Raw genomic sequence first — 25,507 nt, 5'->3', positions numbered from 1 at the left:
AGTTTGACGTCTTGCAACATATAGCAAAAAAAAAAAAAAAAAAAAAAAAAAAAAATAATGCATAATAAAAAAAGAAAAAAAAAAAGTAAAATCATCATTAAGTCCGATCCTACTGAAGATACACACGATCCCCATTATCTCCCCACATTCTCGACGTATAACCACCAAAATTTAATAGCATAAATCCCCTAATAAACAAACCTCCCTGCCAAATTTCAGAACTTTTCGACAAAAATGCACAAGAGTCACTAATCTTCAAACAGGGTAAACAAAATCGTGCCCCCACACACTAACATCCATACATACAGAAAATGCCCCTGAATTTTTTTGCATTTCTCGACGTTTCAAGATATCCTAAGTCCAAAAATGTAAAAATCTTGGGGATCATTTTTTGTCTTTTCCCTCTGTTATATATAACAGCTAGGAAAATAAAAAGCCATATATTATTTTAATTCATTATTTTTGAAGATTGTATAAATGTATAAATAACCTTCGAAACTGCAAAGATCATTTAGCGTTGTGATGACAGCAACAAAAAATTTGAATTAAAATAGACATACTAGGTGCTCTCCTCGCCGCCTTTGGCGGTTCAGCATCGACATTTTGCATCGCAATTTGCAGTATCTTTTTAAACGAAATTAGTTATGCATATATTTATTTATTTGTANTGGTTTTATTTAAAATAATAAAATATTTTCAATTATCTAAATATAATTTACTATTTTAAAAAATAATTATTATTATCAACAATAATAATATTATTAATCTATTAAATTAAAATTTTTATTTTTATTCTAATGTTTCTATAATTATCACCACCAGAGGACTCTTGGCAGCATCGTTAGTTTCAGTGCGTACGAAAGTTTGCTGGATTTGAATTTTGTTTGAAAATAAAGCGAAAATGAATGCAAGATCACAGATGTTTGAATTGGTAAGATTATATATAAGGATATTTTTTGATAAATTTCCTATCTCTGCATCCTACTGGTAAATGCTTCCAGTTTTTACATTGCTTTTTATACTAGTAATTTTGAAATTCGTGAAAGATTACATATTTTGCTGGCAAAATGCGAATATTTCAGAGATAAAAAAACATTTCTCCACATTATTTAAAAGAAAATGTATGATCTGGAGTATATGACTATTGTTGACGTCATTCTTTTCATCTCTGACCTTCGGGTTATCATTTTTAAGCTTCATTATACTGTACACTAGACTTTTCAGCTAGATTTGCTCCAGCCATAGCTTTCTACATAATGTTGACATTAGTGGGACTCGTCTAGAGCAGAGGTACCTAACCCACTTTACGTTAAAATCGAAACTGAAAATAATAATACAATTAAAAATGAAATCAAAATTGATTCCCACTGTTTATAAAGCTGTAAATAACCTTAGCATATGTATGGTCTCCGATGGAGTTCTTGTATCGTACTACAAGGACTATCCGAGACTGCGACAATTATGCCTCGATCCCGAATTGGCATTGGCACGTTTGTATGTCACTAGACTTGACGGATTTTATTGGTGGAACTCTATGGATTCATGTAATGCCATTTGGGAACCCCTGGCCTAGAGTAGGCCAACCATAACATTTACCATCCAATCGTGGATGCATTTCAGAATTGGTGAAAATGGGTCTAAACTGATTGAACCTTGGTTATTTTTTAAAATTTATTTGTTTATTGATCTGTAAATTGGTGATATTATATTGGCATGTTAATAAAAGTGCTCTTATTCAAAGGTTCGTGTTACAATCAAATATTAAAAACATGTAAAACTGGAGGACAGTCTGTCTAGAGAGACTTTAGGTGCATTTCCTAGTAAAATTGTTTTACTTAAGCTGCTGAAGGGTGCCATAAGCAATTTCTGCTTTTGTAGGAAATGCTTCTATGCCTCGGTTACTTGGCATTGTTGTTTAGTTCTTTGTATATATTGTTTTGTATGAATAAAAATGCTTATTCAGAAATGACACACAATTGTTTCTGAGACTATAAAATATTAGAGGCAGTTGATCAAGAAAATGTCAAAATGTGTAAAAATGCAATAACCTACTTGATAAACAAGAACAGTAGAAAGTGTGCATTTGCCATCTTCTGTTATGTTGGAGTAGAAGATTATGTGGAAAATTGCATTTCTAATTTTTCCGATAATCGGTTTAAAATAGATTTTTGTATGTCACAATTTTTATTTGAGGTACAATATATATGTGTATAATTTATGGTGGCAGCCATCTTAACTTCTAGTGCTTGTGAACCTTGCTGCAGTAATGCTACAGTGGCTAATTTAAAGTGGAATAAGCTAATATTATTCTGACAATTGTTATAATGCTGGGCTGCAATTTTTAATTTATTTATATTGTACAAAAATTTACTACCATTATATTCACCCAGCTGATTTTTCCAAAAAAATGAGCATTTTTGGTCTACTTCTAGAACTGCTTCAGGTGAAAAATTTTTAAACATATGGAACTTTTAATGTTTTGATGTCGTAATATGATGGTAATGAATACAGTATTGCCCAGTTTCTAGAGAAGTTATATTTTAATTTATTTAATTTAAAATATATGCTCTTGATTTTAGTAGTGCCTTCCCCCTGTACATCATGCTTTTCCTGATAATAACAGAGTCAAACAGTCTCAACAATACTACTGGTGTAATATAGATAAATAATAACTACACACAAACACCAATAAACCAGAAAAAAAATGAATAAATTAAAACCAAAAGCAAATGTTTTTTTCCATTTTAAATAGTCATCTTCAAAATAGAAGAACATAGATATAAACAAATGCGTGTTCTAAAAACAGAACATCATATAAATTTAAAAACTGGAATTGTCTTGAAATCACATGTGTCCATTACAGTGTTTAACACCACGCTTTAATCGAGATATTACGACATATAACAATTTTAAAAATAAAAGATTTTACAAAATACTAAATAAAACATATATGCCTTAATACAAGACCTATAGGAGGTCATAGAACATCCTCCACATAGTTGAAAGAGAGTCCATCTCCTTATACCCATTTTGAAGGTCTTGAATATTTCAATTTATTCACAATACTTTAGGCTGACTGGGTCTTCACAGTGGTGTAAGATACAGGTGTTATCAAATATAACCTGAATGTCATCATCATTGGCAAAAGCAGCCAATGCAGTTGTTGCCTCTTCTGAATTGTATGTTGATGTTCTTTAATCCTTCTTAACAGTATTAACAGTGTAATGGACATGTGCATTTCAAGATGATTCCAGTTTTTAAATTTATATGATGTTCTATTTTTAGAATATGCATTTGTTTATATGTATGAGGTGTGGCTAAAAAATAACAAGAGTGAAGCTGAAACTTTAAATCTTGGGTAGTCTAGAAGCAGAAGGATCATACATTGAAGGAGAACACAACTAAAGTGCCTCTTTTAGTTGTGTTCTCCTTCAATGTATGATCCTTCCTTCTGCTTCCAAACAGCACTGCATTTGCAATTTCCACTGATCATAACAGTACTGCAGGTCAACATCTATAAGGCTATGCAGAAGCTATGCTTTTTTAGTTTCTGCTGTCAAAAAAAAAAGAAAATCAAAATAGTGTCCCTTCAGAGCAGACTTGATTTTAGGGAAAAGATAAAAGTCACACTGAGCTAGGTCAGACAAGTACGATGGGTGTTCAAGTAGCATGACTCTCTTCTTGGCCAACAACTGCTTCACTGACAGAGTGGAATGGGCTGGTGCATTGTCCTGATGGAGGATGAAACCATTTTGCCACAAGTGTCACCACTTTCTTCTGACCCTTTCCTGCAAAGATTCCAGAACTTTATAGTAGTATTGGTTCACAATTTGTTCCATTTTTTGCACATTTTTCTTTGTTTTTGATGTGCTGGGCCATCCAGAACATTCATTGTCTTTCATGTGTTCAAATGACACAGGAGATTTTCCGAGGGCAGAGAATCCTCTCAGCCCTCGGAAAATCTCCTGTGTCATTTGAACACGTGCACGAGAAAGACGTGTCTTCATCTCACAAAGTTGTAGTTAACTCTACTCGGAATAACACTAAGGAATCTACATCACAATTAACAACTGCCTTTATTCCCCAACCTCATAGCCTCCTGTAAGTACAAAGATACCATACTGTTAAGCCTATACAAGGGAATAAGGCTGTTATACTAAGCAACTATATACAGTAGAGTATCGATTATCCAACCCCTGATCAACCACCACATCAGTTAACCGACCACATTCTAGTCAGCAAATTCGAATGTTCGCTTAGTGATGTGGCATTACAATATTCAGCTGTCTTGGCTACTTTAATATTATTTTTGTTAAATTTTTGCGTGTTTTAGCTGGCAACACTGGCTTGACCATAAAAGGGGCGGCCAGTATTTAAACGAGGCTTAATTTTCCAATTATGAGTGGTTGTTTGTTTCGTGAGCAATAAATCATTTTAAAATAATTTTTAACGATACAATAGTGACAATTGTTATTTTAAAAAAATTTTGTTTGGCTTACATTGATGAAAATTCAACGCGAAGTAGGTTAATAGCAATATACTTTTTTTCCCACCCTGTAGGCACTAAGAGGGCTACTTAAAGCAGGCCCATTATGAGTTTGGCCTGCCCACAATGGGGCGACTGGGTGGTGAGGGACGGGGTCTGACATATTCGAACAGCCCACCCCCCGTAAAATTCCTGGGGATTCTTTGACCTGTCCGGATTCGATCCCGGGTCCCCCAGAGCAGTAGGCTGGCACCTTGACCACTTGGCCATCCGGCTGTCAATAGCAATATACTAATTCGGTTTATCTGTTTTTTCAGTTATCCAACCAACCCCAGTCCCCAATTGAGTCGTATAATCGATGTTCTACTGTACTGTAAAAATTCTTGTTGGCTGATTCATGTCCTATCTCCTATAGCAAACAGTTCAGTATGAGAAGTCTTGCATTTTCCACATGAAAAATACTAGAATATTTTGTTTTCTCTAAAAACATTTCTTGAATATATGTGCAAAAAATATGTGATAGTGAAAAATACACACAGAAATATGGCTATATATGCCTTATTTCTGTGTGTTTTTCACCATCACATTTAAATGTATTAATTACAGAATAAAAATTAGAGACTGAGAATTTGTAAATATTTTATTTTTTAAGAATTTTAACTGCATTAAAAATAAGAATTTAGTTTTAAATTTGAATTTTTAATATTTTTTTTCTTTGTTGGTTGATCTTCAATTTTGATATGTTTCATCATCATCTAAATATCTTGTGTTTAAATTTTTTTCATATTATTCCAAAACTTCTAAAACATTAATTATGTAGACTTATTGTTCATTACTCTACAATATTATTTGGACAGCTGTTTTTCTCAGGATATTTACACTCTTCCTCTTTTACTTCAAACTTCTCTCTTTCACAAGAATTTCCAACAAATTTTCCACTTTGGGCGCACATATTTTCTTGTGATTCTTTCTTACTCAGAATTATGCGCTCTCCACAGAAATATTCAGTTGAATAATCTGAATTACAACATTCATCAGACTTTGCTGTGGATGACTTGGGACATTCTTCCTTTTCACATGCCATAAGATGATCATCTTGCAGATTTTTACATTCTGTTTTTTCTGTTATGCATTCTTTTTGTTTCTTGTCACATTCTTGATTTTTTGTAGTGTGACATTCATCATTATCCTGATTGTGAAACATGTTTAAATAATTAAATAACTTCTGAAGAGTGAAATATAAACAAAAAGAATTTGCAATACTGTTATAAATGAACAATGTTTATTGTTGTTGGTTCAATTATTTAAATAGCATAATTGTTGCATTTATATTCAAATTATTTTGAATTTATTATATCAAATTTAAATAAATTTTTTCCAACATTAATTTAAGTGTATCATCATTTTTTTCAATTTATTAAGATTATATCAAATGATTCAAAAATATTTCTGCACTGAATAAATTTATAGTATTCATCATATATCTATATCTATTTGTAGATGTGTTTTTATTATATAAAACATTTGATTTTAATAGTTCATGATTACAGGTATACCTCAACTTACGTTGTTTCGAGTTACGTCGTTCCCGATTATACGTCATTATGGAAAAATAAAAATCAAGTTTAAGTCATTTTATTCGAATATTTGTGGCGGATAGACATATCCGCCACAAATATTGAAGTCATAATATCACTAAAAAAGCGTTTAAAGCACATAAAATCACATTAAAATATATATATTTACAAGTATGGACTGTATTTACAGTACATGCATTTGTAAATTTAGATTACTTTTTTCTGTACTATATTAAAAACTAAAATTTATTTGTTTTGTAAGCTTAAAATAGATTCTTATTAACCATATATTATAAAAAATGCATTAATAAATAAAATACAGAACCGGGAATGGTAATTTATGGTTTAGCCTAGTGACAAGTAGATTTGGAGACAAGTAAATTTGACTTACATCACCTCTCCTGGAACCAATTACTGATGTAAGGTGAGGTATATATGTATCTCTACATAGAATAGCCTAAAAGTCAAGTTAACGGAGACCTATTTTAAGCAGCAATGCAATAGTCAGTTTAATTGTACTGACTAGAATCTGAAAATTTTTAGTATATTAGTACATCTTATACTGTTCTAGTACAATTTAGGAATTAATAATAATGATCTCACAATAATATGTAGATGATTAAAAATGATTATGGCAAATAGTAAAAAATATTCAGGTAGAGTGCTCATATACAGAGTGTGTGGCTAATCTTATTTCAGCAGCCTTATCCTCACTAGAATAGTCAAACCTGCTTTAGCATAGGTGCTAAATTTTTACAATTGTCTAATCATTTTGCATGAAAAGATTATTTTATGATATTTCTACAAATACAGTAATACCCCGAACTTACATGATAGGTGGGACCGAGTGGTAACCGCGTAAGTCGGTGTATAATTTCGCATATAAATACATACAAATAATTTTTAATTGGGGCCGGAGACTAAAGAAAACAATAATTTAGAAAGAAATGTTTAATAAAATCTTAGATAATACATATGTATAACAAATTAGGCCTATATTATTTTACAATTTTTCACATTTACTTGATTATTATGCCATAATTTTAACATTGTTTCCATCTTAGTGATAATACTGTGCGTTTACGAATGATGTTTGAATTTAAAGATTGAGCATTTTTCACAGCTTTGAGAATTTTTTCTTTGCCTTTTATAATTGTTCTGACTGACAATTCCGGTAGATCAAACTTCTTTGCCAATTCACAAATTTTCATTTTGTATCAAAGTCTTTAATAATAACAAGTTAAACGCGTTAGTAACAAATCGTTCGAAAAGTCTAACGAAATAGGGATAACGATGACATCATTCTTGTTTAACTCGTTCGACTTTACGAACATACCCAATGTTAATTTTACATTCCAAAGATAAAGTTTTTCTTTTCTTGTTTGATGCAGAAGAATTAGTTCTACTTTGTTTGGATGACATAGTAAAGTCTCTCAAGTCTCCGTAGATATAACAAACACAGAAATAAATAACACAAAATAAATTGTAGTTATGTGTCAATTCTGCGCAACATATCTGAACATGTAAGCTGAACAATAGTGTGGGGGGAATCAGTAATCAAGGGTTGCATGGCGCTCAAACAAAAGACGAATCGACGAGATTTGAAAATCGCTTAACTCCGGATTCACGTAAGTCGAGGTATTACTGTAGTTGTTATGATGCATAAAAGACTAAAACCCTTTTAAGTTATTTTAATTTACTTATTAGTAATTTTATTTTTTTGACAAAGTTAAGAAGAAAATTTGCTTAATAATTTCTTTCTGATTTTGATGACTATTGAATTGCCATGAACATCATGAAAAAGTTAGATTAATCTTACGCTAATCCAAAATTGAATACAGTATAACCGTATTTATTAAAGCTAATTTTTTTGAAATTTTTGACTGATAGATAATTTTTTTTGTGTAATGCTTTCAGAATTTTAGTGATTGCAAATCAGTTCAAAGTAAAATTTACATATGAAATTCATTTTTATAATTTTTACATACAAACTTTGAAAATAAACCAAAAAGATATTATACAGGTTTTTTTTATGAATAAGGTAATTTTTTTTAACATTTTATTAAGATTTTCAATTGTAATTTTAGTTTGCCATTTTCATAAATTCTTTTGTGAGGTGTTTTTCTGAGGACTGTGTGTCGTGCTGAATCCAACGTTTTTGATACTAGATTAACTTCTAAAGTATAATNCCTTGGCTATTAGTTATAACAATAAAATAAATGTAATTTATAGTACAGTATATATTAATATTAATAAGTGCCTACTATTTCAATTCACATACTTTGCACAAAGGACAAGGGCCTCGCAAAGTTCTGCCGCCTAGGGCCTCGCAAAGATCTGCCGTCCAGAGCCTCGCAATGGATAAGGCCGCTGCTGCCACCAATATCCAATAGAACTATTTTAAACAGGTCGCTGCACTAGCACAGAATTTTTCATTGCTTGCTCTGTGACAAAACTGAATTTTAGTCTTTTAAATTGAAATACCTAAATAAGGGGTGGCGAAATTTTCCTCCGACCCGGGCGGCTGACACACACGCTACGCCACTGCTAAAAGGGTACATTTTATCATGAACACACAAATTTGGAAATAAAATTCTGTACTATTCGATACAAAAACATGGAATCGGATGAATCCATACTGCGTCATGATTTTACACACTGGAAATTTACAAGCTACATCTCACTTACACATCTACATTTACTTTGCTTTTGGATGTGTTTCCCTCCGGCTCGCAAATATATGTTAGTTTGTTTATTTTTTAACTCCCTATCTGTTAGAAAGCCCTTCCAATCTGTAGGCCTGTATTTTCGTTTATTCTTTTATTATCAACTATTTTTATAATTACTAAATCTTCGAATAGTTTTCTTAGTTTTCTCATAGCATATTTTCTTCACGTTTTTGAACTTTATATTGTCTGTAAACTTTAAAGGAAAATGTAAATACAGTAAACCCCGCTAGCTCGGATTTTACATAACTCGGACAAATTTTTTCGAGACAGTAATTTAAAATTTCTTGACAATAGAAAATTTGTAATTAACTAATTTTTTTCGATATCCACAAGTCTTCGCGATACCATACATCACGTCATTGTAGTCGGTAATTTAGGCTACTGAAGAGTATATATTGCTGTATACTGTATTGTCATGAAATTTTTGAGCTCATTTCCTGTAACAATAAATTTAACAATAGGATACATCAGGAATTAGATGAATTTTGCTACGATCAATGGTTACAAAATTCGTAATATTTAAAATATTTCGTTGGTTTTATTTAAAATAATAAAATATTTTCAATTATCTAAATATAATTTACTATTTTAAAAAATAATTATTATTATCAACAATAATAATATTATTAATCTATTAAATTAAAATTTTTATTTTTATTCTAATGTTTCTATAATTATCACCACCAGAGGACTCTTGGCAGCATCGTTAGTTTCAGTGCGTACGAAAGTTTGCTGGATTTGAATTTTGTTTGAAAATAAAGCGAAAATGAATGCAAGATCACAGATGTTTGAATTGGTAAGATTATATATAAGGATATTTTTTGATAAATTTCCTATCTCTGCATCCTACTGGTAAATGCTTCCAGTTTTTACATTGCTTTTTATACTAGTAATTTTGAAATTCGTGAAAGATTACATATTTTGCTGGCAAAATGCGAATATTTCAGAGATAAAAAAACATTTCTCCACATTATTTAAAAGAAAATGTATGATCTGGAGTATATGACTATTGTTGACGTCATTCTTTTCATCTCTGACCTTCGGGTTATCATTTTTAAGCTTCATTATACTGTACACTAGACTTTTCAGCTAGATTTGCTCCAGCCATAGCTTTCTACATAATGTTGACATTAGTGGGACTCGTCTAGAGCAGAGGTACCTAACCCACTTTACGTTAAAATCGAAACTGAAAATAATAATACAATTAAAAATGAAATCAAAATTGATTCCCACTGTTTATAAAGCTGTAAATAACCTTAGCATATGTATGGTCTCCGATGGAGTTCTTGTATCGTACTACAAGGACTATCCGAGACTGCGACAATTATGCCTCGATCCCGAATTGGCATTGGCACGTTTGTATGTCACTAGACTTGACGGATTTTATTGGTGGAACTCTATGGATTCATGTAATGCCATTTGGGAACCCCTGGCCTAGAGTAGGCCAACCATAACATTTACCATCCAATCGTGGATGCATTTCAGAATTGGTGAAAATGGGTCTAAACTGATTGAACCTTGGTTATTTTTTAAAATTTATTTGTTTATTGATCTGTAAATTGGTGATATTATATTGGCATGTTAATAAAAGTGCTCTTATTCAAAGGTTCGTGTTACAATCAAATATTAAAAACATGTAAAACTGGAGGACAGTCTGTCTAGAGAGACTTTAGGTGCATTTCCTAGTAAAATTGTTTTACTTAAGCTGCTGAAGGGTGCCATAAGCAATTTCTGCTTTTGTAGGAAATGCTTCTATGCCTCGGTTACTTGGCATTGTTGTTTAGTTCTTTGTATATATTGTTTTGTATGAATAAAAATGCTTATTCAGAAATGACACACAATTGTTTCTGAGACTATAAAATATTAGAGGCAGTTGATCAAGAAAATGTCAAAATGTGTAAAAATGCAATAACCTACTTGATAAACAAGAACAGTAGAAAGTGTGCATTTGCCATCTTCTGTTATGTTGGAGTAGAAGATTATGTGGAAAATTGCATTTCTAATTTTTCCGATAATCGGTTTAAAATAGATTTTTGTATGTCACAATTTTTATTTGAGGTACAATATATATGTGTATAATTTATGGTGGCAGCCATCTTAACTTCTAGTGCTTGTGAACCTTGCTGCAGTAATGCTACAGTGGCTAATTTAAAGTGGAATAAGCTAATATTATTCTGACAATTGTTATAATGCTGGGCTGCAATTTTTAATTTATTTATATTGTACAAAAATTTACTACCATTATATTCACCCAGCTGATTTTTCCAAAAAAATGAGCATTTTTGGTCTACTTCTAGAACTGCTTCAGGTGAAAAATTTTTAAACATATGGAACTTTTAATGTTTTGATGTCGTAATATGATGGTAATGAATACAGTATTGCCCAGTTTCTAGAGAAGTTATATTTTAATTTATTTAATTTAAAATATATGCTCTTGATTTTAGTAGTGCCTTTCCCCTGTACATCATGCTTTTCCTGATAATAACAGAGTCAAACAGTCTCAACAATACTACTGGTGTAATATAGATAAATAATAACTACACACAAACACCAATAAACCAGAAAAAAAATGAATAAATTAAAACCAAAAGCAAATGTTTTTTTCCATTTTAAATAGTCATCTTCAAAATAGAAGAACATAGATATAAACAAATGCGTGTTCTAAAAACAGAACATCATATAAATTTAAAAACTGGAATTGTCTTGAAATCACATGTGTCCATTACAGTGTTTAACACCACGCTTTAATCGAGATATTACGACATATAACAATTTTAAAAATAAAAGATTTTACAAAATACTAAATAAAACATATATGCCTTAATACAAGACCTATAGGAGGTCATAGAACATCCTCCACATAGTTGAAAGAGAGTCCATCTCCTTATACCCATTTTGAAGGTCTTGAATATTTCAATTTATTCACAATACTTTAGGCTGACTGGGTCTTCACAGTGGTGTAAGATACAGGTGTTATCAAATATAACCTGAATGTCATCATCATTGGCAAAAGCAGCCAATGCAGTTGTTGCCTCTTCTGAATTGTATGTTGATGTTCTTTAATCCTTCTTAACAGTATTAACAGTGTAATGGACATGTGCATTTCAAGATGATTCCAGTTTTTAAATTTATATGATGTTCTATTTTTAGAATATGCATTTGTTTATATGTATGAGGTGTGGCTAAAAAATAACAAGAGTGAAGCTGAAACTTTAAATCTTGGGTAGTCTAGAAGCAGAAGGATCATACATTGAAGGAGAACACAACTAAAGTGCCTCTTTTAGTTGTGTTCTCCTTCAATGTATGATCCTTCCTTCTGCTTCCAAACAGCACTGCATTTGCAATTTCCACTGATCATAACAGTACTGCAGGTCAACATCTATAAGGCTATGCAGAAGCTATGCTTTTTTAGTTTCTGCTGTCAAAAAAAAAAGAAAATCAAAATAGTGTCCCTTCAGAGCAGACTTGATTTTAGGGAAAAGATAAAAGTCACACTGAGCTAGGTCAGACAAGTACGATGGGTGTTCAAGTAGCATGACTCTCTTCTTGGCCAACAACTGCTTCACTGACAGAGTGGAATGGGCTGGTGCATTGTCCTGATGGAGGATGAAACCATTTTGCCACAAGTGTCACCACTTTCTTCTGACCCTTTCCTGCAAAGATTCCAGAACTTTATAGTAGTATTGGTTCACAATTTGTTCCATTTTTTGCACATTTTTCTTTGTTTTTGATGTGCTGGGCCATCCAGAACATTCATTGTCTTTCATGTGTTCAAATGACACAGGAGATTTTCCGAGGGCAGAGAATCCTCTCAGCCCTCGGAAAATCTCCTGTGTCATTTGAACACGTGCACGAGAAAGACGTGTCTTCATCTCACAAAGTTGTAGTTAACTCTACTCGGAATAACACTAAGGAATCTACATCACAATTAACAACTGCCTTTATTCCCCAACCTCATAGCCTCCTGTAAGTACAAAGATACCATACTGTTAAGCCTATACAAGGGAATAAGGCTGTTATACTAAGCAACTATATACAGTAGAGTATCGATTATCCAACCCCTGATCAACCACCACATCAGTTAACCGACCACATTCTAGTCAGCAAATTCGAATGTTCGCTTAGTGATGTGGCATTACAATATTCAGCTGTCTTGGCTACTTTAATATTATTTTTGTTAAATTTTTGCGTGTTTTAGCTGGCAACACTGGCTTGACCATAAAAGGGGCGGCCAGTATTTAAACGAGGCTTAATTTTCCAATTATGAGTGGTTGTTTGTTTCGTGAGCAATAAATCATTTTAAAATAATTTTTAACGATACAATAGTGACAATTGTTATTTTAAAAAAATTTTGTTTGGCTTACATTGATGAAAATTCAACGCGAAGTAGGTTAATAGCAATATACTTTTTTTCCCACCCTGTAGGCACTAAGAGGGCTACTTAAAGCAGGCCCATTATGAGTTTGGCCTGCCCACAATGGGGCGACTGGGTGGTGAGGGACGGGGTCTGACATATTCGAACAGCCCACCCCCCGTAAAATTCCTGGGGATTCTTTGACCTGTCCGGATTCGATCCCGGGTCCCCCAGAGCAGTAGGCTGGCACCTTGACCACTTGGCCATCCGGCTGTCAATAGCAATATACTAATTCGGTTTATCTGTTTTTTCAGTTATCCAACCAACCCCAGTCCCCAATTGAGTCGTATAATCGATGTTCTACTGTACTGTAAAAATTCTTGTTGGCTGATTCATGTCCTATCTCCTATAGCAAACGGTTCAGTATGAGAAGTCTTGCATTTTCCACATGAAAAATACTAGAATATTTTGTTTTCTCTAAAAACATTTCTTGAATATATGTGCAAAAAATATGTGATAGTGAAAAATACACACAGAAATATGGCTATATATGCCTTATTTCTGTGTGTTTTTCACCATCACATTTAAATGTATTAATTACAGAATAAAAATTAGAGACTGAGAATTTGTAAATATTTTATTTTTTAAGAATTTTAACTGCATTAAAAATAAGAATTTAGTTTTAAATTTGAATTTTTAATATTTTTTTTCTTTGTTGGTTGATCTTCAATTTTGATATGTTTCATCATCATCTAAATATCTTGTGTTTAAATTTTTTTCATATTATTCCAAAACTTCTAAAACATTAATTATGTAGACTTATTGTTCATTACTCTACAATATTATTTGGACAGCTGTTTTTCTCAGGATATTTACACTCTTCCTCTTTTACTTCAAACTTCTCTCTTTCACAAGAATTTCCAACAAATTTTCCACTTTGGGCGCACATATTTTCTTGTGATTCTTTCTTACTCAGAATTATGCGCTCTCCACAGAAATATTCAGTTGAATAATCTGAATTACAACATTCATCAGACTTTGCTGTGGATGACTTGGGACATTCTTCCTTTTCACATGCCATAAGATGATCATCTTGCAGATTTTTACATTCTGTTTTTTCTGTTATGCATTCTTTTTGTTTCTTGTCACATTCTTGATTTTTTGTAGTGTGACATTCATCATTATCCTGATTGTGAAACATGTTTAAATAATTAAATAACTTCTGAAGAGTGAAATATAAACAAAAAGAATTTGCAATACTGTTATAAATGAACAATGTTTATTGTTGTTGGTTCAATTATTTAAATAGCATAATTGTTGCATTTATATTCAAATTATTTTGAATTTATTAGAAAAACATTTACCAAATCTAAGTTATAGTAGTAGTAATGTAATATTTTATGTTCATGGCATTTTATCCTAGTCAAATTATCTTGAATTTATTAGAGATCTATTATTATGTTACGTCCAAATTAATAATGATTGGATTTGAAACATAATTATGACTTTTATATTTAGATCAGTTGCTTTTATCATTTACAGTAATTTAAACTTTATGCTTGTTTTCTGATATATGTTTAAGTTTATATTAGTGTCCAAAATTATTAGTTTATTTGAATATGAAGAGCTAAAACAATATTTAATATAATGTTTTAAATATGTATATGTCAAATTGAACTGATTATATTTTTAAAATGGAAAGTAATTTTGATTTTGTTATATTTCTTCAAATTAAATTTTTATCATATTTCCTTCATTCTAAGATGCACATTTTTAAACATTTCTATTTTTCCAAAATAAAGGTGTATCTTTACACACCTCTATTTTGAACAAATAAATGCTGATTATTGTATTAGAAACAAAATAAAAATCAGCACTCTTTATGAGTAGATTACTTGGTGCATTATGCACCAGTAATAGATGATAGATAGATAGATAGATAGATATATATAATAGACATGCACCAATAATAGATGCTTTTACTTCTACTACTTAAAGGTCACATCAGGGCAAATCAATTGAACATTTAAAATGTCTTTATGACAACATTATGATAAAGCATTAAAATGAAATGTTCTTCTGTACACAGAAGAGCATGGAATAAAGCTCCNATATCAAATTTAAATAAATTTTTTCCAACATTAATTTAAGTGTATCATCATTTTTTTCAATTTATTAAGATTATATCAAATGATTCAAAAATATTTCTGCACTGAATAAATTTATAGTATTCATCATATATCTATATCTATTTGTAGATGTGTTTTTATTATATAAAACATTTGATTTTAATAGTTCATGATTACAGGTATACCTCAACTTACGTTGTTTCGAGTTACGTCGTTCCCGATTATACGTCATTATGGAAAAATAAAAATCAAGTTTAAGTCATTTTATTCGAATATTTGTGGCGGATAGACATATCCGCCACAAATATTGAAGTCATAATATCACTAAAAAAGCGTTTAAAGCACATAAAATCACATTAAAATATATATATTTACAAGTATGTACTGTATTTACAGTACATGCATTCGTAAATTTAGATTACTTTTTTCTGTACTATATTAAAAACTAAAATTTATTTGTTTTGTAAGCTTAAAATAGATTCTTATTAACTATATATTATTAAAAAATGCATTAATAAATAAAATACAGAACCGGGAATGGTAATTTATGGTTTAGCCTAGTGACAAGTAGATGTGGAGACAAGTAAGTTTAACTTACATCACCTCTCCTGGAACCAATTACTGATGTAAGGTGAGGTATATATGTATCTCTACATAGAATAGCCTAAAAGTCAAGTTAACGGAGACCTATTTTAAGCAGCAATGCAATAGTCAGTTTAATTGTACTGACTAGAATCTGAAAATTTTTAGTATATTAGTACATCTTATACTGTTCTAGTACAATTTAGGAATTAATAATAATGATCTCACAATAATATGTAGATGATTAAAAATGATTATGGCAAATAGTAAAAAATATTCAGGTAGAGTGCTCATATACAGAGTGTGTGGCTAATCTTATTTCAGCAGCCTTATCCTCACTAGAATAGTCAAACCTGCTTTAGCATAGGTGCTAAATTTTTACAATTGTCTAATCATTTTGCATGAAAAGATTATTTTATGATATTTCTACAAATACAGTAATACCCCGAACTTACATGATAGGTGGGACCGAGTGGTAACCGCGTAAGTCGGTGTATAATTTCGCATATAAATACATACAAATAATTTTTAATTGGGGCCGGAGACTAAAGAAAACAATAATTTAGAAAGAAATGTTTAATAAAATCTTAGATAATACATATGTATAACAAATTAGGCCTATATTATTTTACAATTTTTCACATTTACTTGATTATTATGCCATAATTTTAACATTGTTTCCATCTTAGTGATAATACTGTGCGTTTACGAATGATGTTTGAATTTAAAGATTGAGCATTTTTCACAGCTTTGAGAATTTTTTCTTTGCCTTTTATAATTGTTCTGACTGACAATTCCGGTAGATCAAACTTCTTTGCCAATTCACAAATTTTCATTTTGTATCAAAGTCTTTAATAATAACAAGTTAAACGCGTTAGTAACAAATCGTTCGAAAAGTCTAACGAAATAGGGATAACGATGACATCATTCTTGTTTAACTCGTTCGACTTTACGAACATACCCAATGTTAATTTTACATTCCAAAGATAAAGTTTTTCTTTTCTTGTTTGATGCAGAAGAATTAGTTCTACTTTGTTTGGATGACATAGTAAAGTCTCTCAAGTCTCCGTAGATATAACAAACACAGAAATAAATAACACAAAATAAATTGTAGCTATGTNAGAAAGATGCTGCCAGTGAAGACAGCCACTGCTAAACATCAGTTGTTGCAACAATCTCATGCAAAACAGTATTTGAAATTTGTGGAAACTCATTACAAAGCAATCTTATTGTGAACCGTCTGTTTTCAGGAATTTTTTCATTCACTTTTGCAACCAAACCATCATTGACAACAGAAGGCCAGCCACTCCATGCTTCGTCATGAACATCAGTGCGTTCAGCATTGAATTGTCGAACCCACTTTCTAACCATTCCATCAGTCATTACATTTTCATCATAAATCTCTACAAGTTGATGATGAATTTCAACTGGCTTAACATTCTTTGCATTCAAAAACCGTATTACAGAATGCACTTCACAGTCGGCAAGATCAGCAATAGTCTTAAACATTTTGAACGCTCATTAACACGTGGAAAAACAACACAATCCGGCTGTAATGGTATCACTGGACTGACAATCAACCAGTAGAACATGTGCGCAGGTGCTGAACTGCAATACTATCACTGCAATGGTGGTAGAACAAAACGGTACTTACTTTCCGGACATGCCTCATATATATTACAGTATCAAAATTTGTCCAATTATAATGGACTTCAAAAATATATAATTTTAAAGTTAAGTTGTTAATTGAATTATGTTCTTACATGTGAGGCTCATGTACAACATGTAGATGGTGACATGGAGCATAAATGCATGTACTGTAATATACAAACAAGATTGTTTTTAATGTACCATTGTTTTTATTGTATCATTAAAAATTATTTCTTTATTTTTTCAAACAAAATAAATATCAGAATTCGATTTTCATTTTTATCTACTTTTTAAACTGCTTCTGGCCCTCTAATGGTAGTTACGAGTATCTCCAATATTTGCATATGGTTACAATTTTTGTAAAAACTCAGGATTATTTCTTCAGAATTCGAAGTTTGGACTATTTACAAAAAGACTTTTTGACTTTTTGTAAATAGTCCAAACTTCGAATTCTGAAGAAATAATCCTGAGTTTTTACAAAAATTGTAACCATATGCAAATATTGGAGATACTCGTAACTACCATTAGAGGGCCAGAAGCAGTTTAAAAAGTAGATAAAAATGAAAATCGAATTCTGATATTTATTTTGTTTGAAAAAATAAAGAAATAATTTTTAATGATACAATAAAAACAATGGTACATTAAAAACAATCTTGTTTGTATATTACAGTACATGCATTTATGCTCCATGTCACCATCTACATGTTGTACATGAGCCTCACATGTAAGAACATAATTCAATTAACAACTTAACTTTAAAATTATATATTTTAGAAATTCATTATAAATGGACCAATTTTGATAATGTAACAAAATTGGTAGAATCATGTCAGCATCCAGAATAACATTCTGACTTAGGTTTGGCATAACACTGCTGAAAGGTTGTCTGTTCCTGTTCTACACAAAAGTATCCTGTCCTGTATTTTTGTGTGACTTGTAGTTTTACTTCAATAATCAAATATGTATGTTTAGACATAATAAACTTCATTGCATTATGCTTGCTTTACACTTTGCGATATTCAATAGTGATTTATCTAATGCAGGTATGCACAATGTTTTTAAGATTGCTGTCTAGCCAGTGAGAATTTCAGGAAAAAGTTAGCATTCTAATTAATTTAACATTTATCAATATGAAAACTAAAATCTTTTTTATTCATATATCTTTCAAAACTTTATTACAAAGAAATTTGATTTTGTTAAATAGGAATACTTTGAAAAATATTTTTTTAATGTTTAAATGTTTTATAAAAAAAAAAAAACCTTTTTTGAAAAGGAAAAAACTTTTATTGAAATTCACGATGTAGAACTTTATAATATGGAAGTTTGAGTGTGGTTGAACTGATTCATACAGCTATAAAAAATAGGCAAGAGTTTAGTAGAAGATATAAGACAGTATATTGTTACTATATTATATATCTTCCACTGAGTAGAACTTGGAAATGTGCTTTTTCTTCACAGAAATAATGTATATGGTTATATGTTCAACAATCTAAAGAATCAGTTCTTTCATTTCAAATAACTGAAATTCACTTCCAATTTTATAGAAATGATTTCTTGTTTTCTTTTTTCTATTACCAATTTTAAAAAGTTGAAAAAATATATTATAAAGAAATTATATAAGCCTACTCTCTGCTAAATTTATTACTGTAGTACTCAAAATAGGATATTGCAAATTAAGTGTTGTAAAGGCCTATTATATTTAAAAAATAATAATAATTAAGGTAATGCATTCACAATGTTATTGCTAAATTTATTGTTTAAATGTATCTATTTGATAAAACTTTTTATTTAATATTAAATGAAATAATATTTCTGTAGAAAACATAACATTTTTTAATATTCTGTTCAAATTTGGATAATATACATTTATTTTATTGAACAGTCTGTAGAAGGAAGACAGGTTCAAGAAGTTGTTTCTGCTATTTTCCACACATTATTGTTTCATCGAACGTTAGGAAAAGTAAGTATAAATTATGCTGTTTCTAAACCTAAATTACTTAAATTCTTTGTCATTTTAATTAAATTGCTGTAAATTACTTAGTTTGATTATAAACAAGAAGGAAGTTATTCAGTTGGTACTATTGGTTTTGAAGATGTGCCATGTGATTTTGTAGATTTTACATACGTGAGTAATTTGAAATTTTAATCACTCCATAACTGAATTTCTATTAAATGAGTAATAATATTGTTAAATAACTTTTTACATTATATAAAATTTTAGTTTATTCTGTTAAATATATTAGATGTTTATTACAGGTAAGATGTGCATCTGATGAATTAGATCAAACTTTAATGAAAGAAATTCAAAACTTTAGTGAAACTTTAAGAAATACAGATGGACCCCAAAGTGGACAAGTAAATTTATTTTATTTTTTAATTAAGTTTAATATTTTTTGAGGATATAATGAAAATTTAAAATTAATGATACTTGATTAATGGAATTAATTTGTCCATTATATGTGATTTGTACAGAAAGTATACAAATAGAGAAAATGTTGTAAAATTTCTGTGTAGTTTTAATTTCTTTCTTTAGATAGTTTCTGATACTTTTTTTCTATGGTTTATATTTCAGTTATTGAGTTTACTTACTTTGTAAACAAATAACCACTTGAATAATAATTATTAATAGGACTGTTAAATATAATAATAAAGTCCAAGTTGACAAATATAATAAGCAAATAACCACTTGGCTTTTACATAATTCAAATGTAGATAGATATACTCATTATCATTGGTTGCTTATTATTGCACTTTTCTCATAACTCAGCCAAATTAGTCTTTTCTTTTCATTCTTATGTGTCTAAAACCTAATTTTTTTCCACCCTTCTGTAATTTTCTATGAAGTCTTTCATCTGTTATCTTAGACTTGTTAAAAGTTATAGCTCTTCTTTTTATTTCAAACATTACTCTAGAAAAACTTCATTCATTCATTTTTCCACATGACCAACTTCTTCATTCTCTGAGTCATTACACACTTTTTTACTTTGTGTTTCTGAGATTTCTGAGATGGAATGTGAGAAATTAACAAACTCTGTGGCAAAATTTGTCAGTATTATAAGAATATTATTCTTTTTTGTGTCTAAAGATATAGTAAAATATGTATATTGAACTTATATGTATATCTGAAACTTGTATATGGTGTTACTGTTTGGGGATCTGCTCCAGAATATATACTGATCAAGATTCAAATCATACAAAACAGATTTCTTCCTACAAAAAATGAACTGTGAGTACTTTTGATATGGTTCTGACATATTGTTTTTATAAATAAACAAACAGAATTAGTATCTTGCAAGTAAAAGTTATATCTTTGTCATTGGTATACATACAGCAATAATAATAATACTTTTATAGTCACATGTTGTACACATTATAGACATGATATGAATTATTCCTGAAGTAGAAAAAAGATTATTTCCACAGTATAAATTTGTCAATAAGAAAGACATCGCCAATCTAGTATTGCATAAAATATTGGAAATTATCCTATAGTTACTTCAAAGGAGTTTTTAATATATACAAATTCACATATGCAATCAAGAATGAATATACAGTCGACCCCCTATAATACGGGTTCATATAATGCAGATACGTATATCACGGCGAAAAAATTGTGACTGTATTCGTATAAAGATGCTAAAAGGGACTCATAAAATGCGGTAAAACGTCAGCGCCGACTCATATCACGACAGGATTGGTCGAATCTGGACCAACAGTGGACACGCAGCCAAACTACTTACACGCTACGGAGAGTTTAGGCAGGTAAGTTGTGTTTACTATCGTCTGTACAGTATATAAATTAGGTACTCTAAGTCTAATACAGTACTGGAATTTTATACATTTCTTGTGAAAAAACATTTCTTATTCAACGGCCATAAAAATTATTTCTATTAATGATGTCTCCAAAGTTCAGCGAATTTTTCAAAGAAAAATAACATCAGAAAATGCGCCCGCCGTTTGGTGCACTGCTCCATGATGAAAACAAGCTTAAGCAATGGCGTCGTCGAACGGTGCACACTCAGTAAGTAATCCTACAATTTTTTGTTTATAGCATAGTTTATATGGATTATTCCCAAAAAATTGTGTGTGTTTTGGAAACATTGAGTCAAATTAGTCTAGAATCAATTAATTTTATGGAAGAAAACCTTTCAAACAGCTGTAGTCCCTAAACTTCACACGTGTCGGGCTATGATTGGCTTGTGTATTTAAGGATTCCTACAACGTGAAATTCTTATAAAATGGAACGTATCTACCGCGTTATAGGGAGGTCAACTGTAATCAAATTGAAATAAAATTTACCATGGAAAATTTTCATAAAACAAAATTATCAATGTTTATTTAATTAGAATTAAAAAAAAAAGGAAGGAAAAAAATCAATAACAAGTAAGAAAATATTTTTCATATAAATTGCTTAAATAATTTTGTAATTTTCTTTTTTGCTATTTACAAAGTATTAAACTTAAAGGAAATTTGGAAAAGATATTTTGATCATGATGTCAAATTAAAAAAGAGATTATATAAACAGGTTTCAAGATAGAGGTTACTACACAGTAAATAATAATAGGTTTGATTGGAGGTATGATATTTTATTAATACAACAGCAAGTACTAAATCAAAATTTCACTTGCCTGAATGTTTTCGTCCACATTTCTTTGGATATCACCAGGCTGTAGAATTGGAAATGGAGCCATGCTGTTTGAATTTCCAATTCTACAACCTAATGATGTCCAAAGGAATGTGGACATCATCAAAAATATTCACATAGGTGAAAGTTTTTCTGGATTCTTGGCTTTTGTGTAGATTGATTTAGTACAATTTAACCAGCATTCAGTTGTCTATTACAATAGTAAGTACAGTACAGTACACATCTATATTAGGTATAAATAAAACATTTTTGACATACCTTAACATAAATAATTTGTCAGTAATTTTTCATGCCCAACCAATAAGACACAAATCAAATTTGTAGCCAATCAGAGAAAAACAGCGTTAATTGCAACTATGTATTGTATTGCAAGAGATGTTTCTCAACTACAGTTTGTTATCAAAATGTGATGACTAAGCTTTGAATCTGTAATTGACACTTCAGTCCATAATTTGAGATATAGAGGTTTTGGGAGAAAATTATTTGAGGTAAACATGGAAAATATATTGAATTTAGGCTGAAAATGCAGGGGGGAATACATTTTGAGGCAAAGAGGTTTTCAATATAAACACATTTGAGATAGACTGGTTGAACTGTATGTGTGTAATTTTTTTTTAAAGAGCTGTTGGCAAAAACTTTTGCAGCTCAAGATCTGGCCATAACAACAAATGTCATTAAAACAAACATACAGAAAGTACTAGATGATGCAAGATGCATGCTTTGCAAAGATAAGAATAAAACAGTTGATCATGTGACAGTGGATGTAGTTTATGGATGGAAAATCAGACAAACTAAATACAGAAAGAGACAAAATAAAATTGCCCAAATAATACACTGGTCACTTTGCAAAAAGTACATCAAAGTAGTCAGATAGTGGTATGAACACAACACAGAAATTAATTGAAAATGAACAAATCAAGATACTTTGAGATTTTAGACTACAAACTGACAAACATGAGGATCATAATACATCTGACATCACAGTAGCTAAAAAAGAAAAAAATTATTTAATTAATTGACATTACAATCTCAGGAGATCCAAAGATTGTTGAAAAAGACCAAGAAAAACTGAATAAATACTGAGATTTAGCAATTGAGATAAAACAACTGTAGAACAAAAGCACTAAAGTTATACCAATTGAGATAAAACAACTGTGGAACAAAAGCACTAAAGTTATACCAATTGTAATAGGGGTACCATATCCCCTAGCTTGATGAAATATCTAGAGGAACTTCACATAATGGACTTTTCAACGTTTGATTTACAAAAATCTGCTATCTGTGGAACTTCATGTCTACTATGAAAATATCTGAGGGATACCTAAACCCCAAGATGGTGTTTGTGTTACTTCAGCCAGTACCAGTGTATGGCAGGTGATAGCCCTACTAGTCATATAATAGATAGTCTTCCAGCTTTGGATTTATTGTGTGTAATATATGTGCAATAGTGGCAACAGATACTTCACATATATTTTAATGTTTATAAATTATAAGAAAATTATCTGTAACTTATAATTGTATCATTTCTTTGAATGGACTTCCATTAAAAATATATTTTTAATGGAAAGTATCTGTAACTTACATATTAAAAATATATATTTCTAGAAAAGGATTCTCCAAAAATTGATGCATTTTTTGTAATATTCTATAAATTTTAATTAGATTTCTTTAGAATTCTACCAGAAGAAACGCTTACACTGGCCTTTTGCTCCAGAAAGTATTCCTTGGGAAGTATGGACTGTAAAAATCAATATTATTTCGTTACCTAATGAACATGGTAAATGTTAAATGAAATATTAGTTTTAAAATTCAAAATGTATTAACTTTTATTTCATTTTATTTTTATTTTTTTAGAGAGGCAAATATATAGAGAGAAAGTTGGCGATATGCTCGGTGAAAAAGTAATTGCCATTGCTTCAGCAATGAATCGTAACGAATATGTTCCAAAAATGCCTAATCAGTCAGAACTTGATTTAATTTTTGACACTAGTTACTCAGATGTTCAACCTTATCTCTTCAAGGTAAATTTAGATATTTTCTTTTACCTAAAGAACATTTTGATGGTGGAAAACTTTTATAACTTTTTATTTTTGTGTTTGTAGATCACTTATCATACATCAAGCCCTACAAATTCATCAGTTGTTAGTACGGCAGTGCGGAAATTATTGAAAGATACATTGGGATAAAACAAAGATATATTCAGTTACCACATGGTGGAATTTAATTTATTTTGAATGCATTAATAAAGAAAATTTTTACAAACAATATTTTGCTGTAGATAAAGCTTTCAATGCTTAATACATAAATATTGGACTTATCCAATATAAAAAAATTGATTATAATATTTATTTATATCTGTTGCATTTTTATATTTACATTATATAATTTGTTATATAGTTGAGAAAAAAATAAATTTTCTTAAACATTATTGTGTAAATTTTTCTATTTAAGGATTTGAAAATATACATTAGCATTGTTATATTCTTTAAGAATATTTTCTATTTAATAGATGGAGAAAAGTGTAGCTGTCCAAATGCAACTAAATTTTCTATGCCAATATTTTAGGACTTGTAGAAGTGATTTCTAAAACATTTAGTTCCACAATATATTACTGTAAGCCTTGTTGCATTGTGAATGGTAAAAAGTATATTGTATGCATATGTGCTGTGTGTGATTTATGGGTATAAAACTGTTCACAGACATGGAATGCCATTCATATTATGGCAGATCATCTATGATGGTCATGACTTTGCGGAAACATGTCAACACATTTCTTAGTGTTTCATTTGGTCTTTTGTGCAGCTTAAATTGTTGCACATGTTTTGTCATTTACAGTATCATAGTCTCTTAGCAGAGAGTTTTGGAATTAAATTTTCAGGAATGTCCTGAAATGTTGGCATATAAAATTTGGACTCCTATATATCCCTTTAAATAACATTTAATATGAATACTTTAATTATGATCACCCCATATATTCAAGTCTTATACAAGAAAATATCAGACAGCAATTGAGTCAATATAATATAATAAAGCTAGTTAACTATTTATCTTTTTTCTCAATACTGAACAATTATAAAGATACTTTGGTATGAACTGTTACAGTAAAGATTCTAAAGGGTCTCTGAAGCAACATAGCTACAATTATAATTAGAGATTAGTGATGTAACGAATATTCGGTTACTATTCGGTATTCGGCCTGAGGCCGAATATGCTATTCGTTACAACACTATTAGAGATAGAGATCATCTTTTGTCCATCCAGGGATATAGAGATTTACATGATAAGGAATTCAGTTAGTTTGAAATTCAAAATGAAAATTCTGTCCAAACTGTGATATGTATGTGTTAATTTGTTC

General features: G+C 30.3%; 1 protein-coding gene across 1 annotated transcript; it reads left to right on the top strand.

Moving 5' to 3' along the window:
- The first annotated feature begins 9,130 nt into the window (after nucleotides 1–9,130).
- On the top strand, nucleotides 9,131–24,517 carry LOC111639260 (autophagy-related protein 101-like). Its single transcript, XM_023385087.1, has 8 exons — nucleotides 9,131–9,292; nucleotides 9,480–9,588; nucleotides 19,390–19,467; nucleotides 19,549–19,632; nucleotides 19,764–19,862; nucleotides 23,815–23,929; nucleotides 24,007–24,173; nucleotides 24,255–24,517. Exons 2-8 carry the CDS (start codon nucleotides 9,559–9,561, stop codon nucleotides 24,336–24,338), a joined length of 657 nt encoding a protein of 218 aa, XP_023240855.1. The 5' UTR covers nucleotides 9,131–9,292; nucleotides 9,480–9,558; the 3' UTR covers nucleotides 24,339–24,517.
- Nucleotides 24,518–25,507: the final 990 nt, after the last annotated feature.

Source organism: Centruroides sculpturatus, unplaced genomic scaffold, assembly GCF_000671375.1.
Source record: "Centruroides sculpturatus isolate CEXI.00-Female unplaced genomic scaffold, Cexi_2.0 scaffold1263, whole genome shotgun sequence".
Lineage (NCBI taxonomy): Eukaryota > Metazoa > Arthropoda > Arachnida > Scorpiones > Buthidae > Centruroides > Centruroides sculpturatus.
The sequence above is the reverse complement of the archived record's forward strand: the minus strand, read 5'-3'. Positions and strand labels throughout refer to the sequence as shown.

What these genes read in the sequence shown, in the direction of transcription:
- LOC111639260 (XM_023385087.1), top strand. Translation starts at nt 9,559, where the DNA reads ATGAATGCAAGATCACAGATGTTTGAATTG. An exon ending in GATCACAGATGTTTGAATTG is followed by an intron (nt 9,589 to 19,389) that starts GTAAGATTATAT and finishes TTTATTGAACAG; the next exon opens with TCTGTAGAAGGAAGACAGGT. An exon ending in ATTTTGTAGATTTTACATAC is followed by an intron (nt 19,633 to 19,763) that starts GTGAGTAATTTG and finishes TGTTTATTACAG; the next exon opens with GTAAGATGTGCATCTGATGA.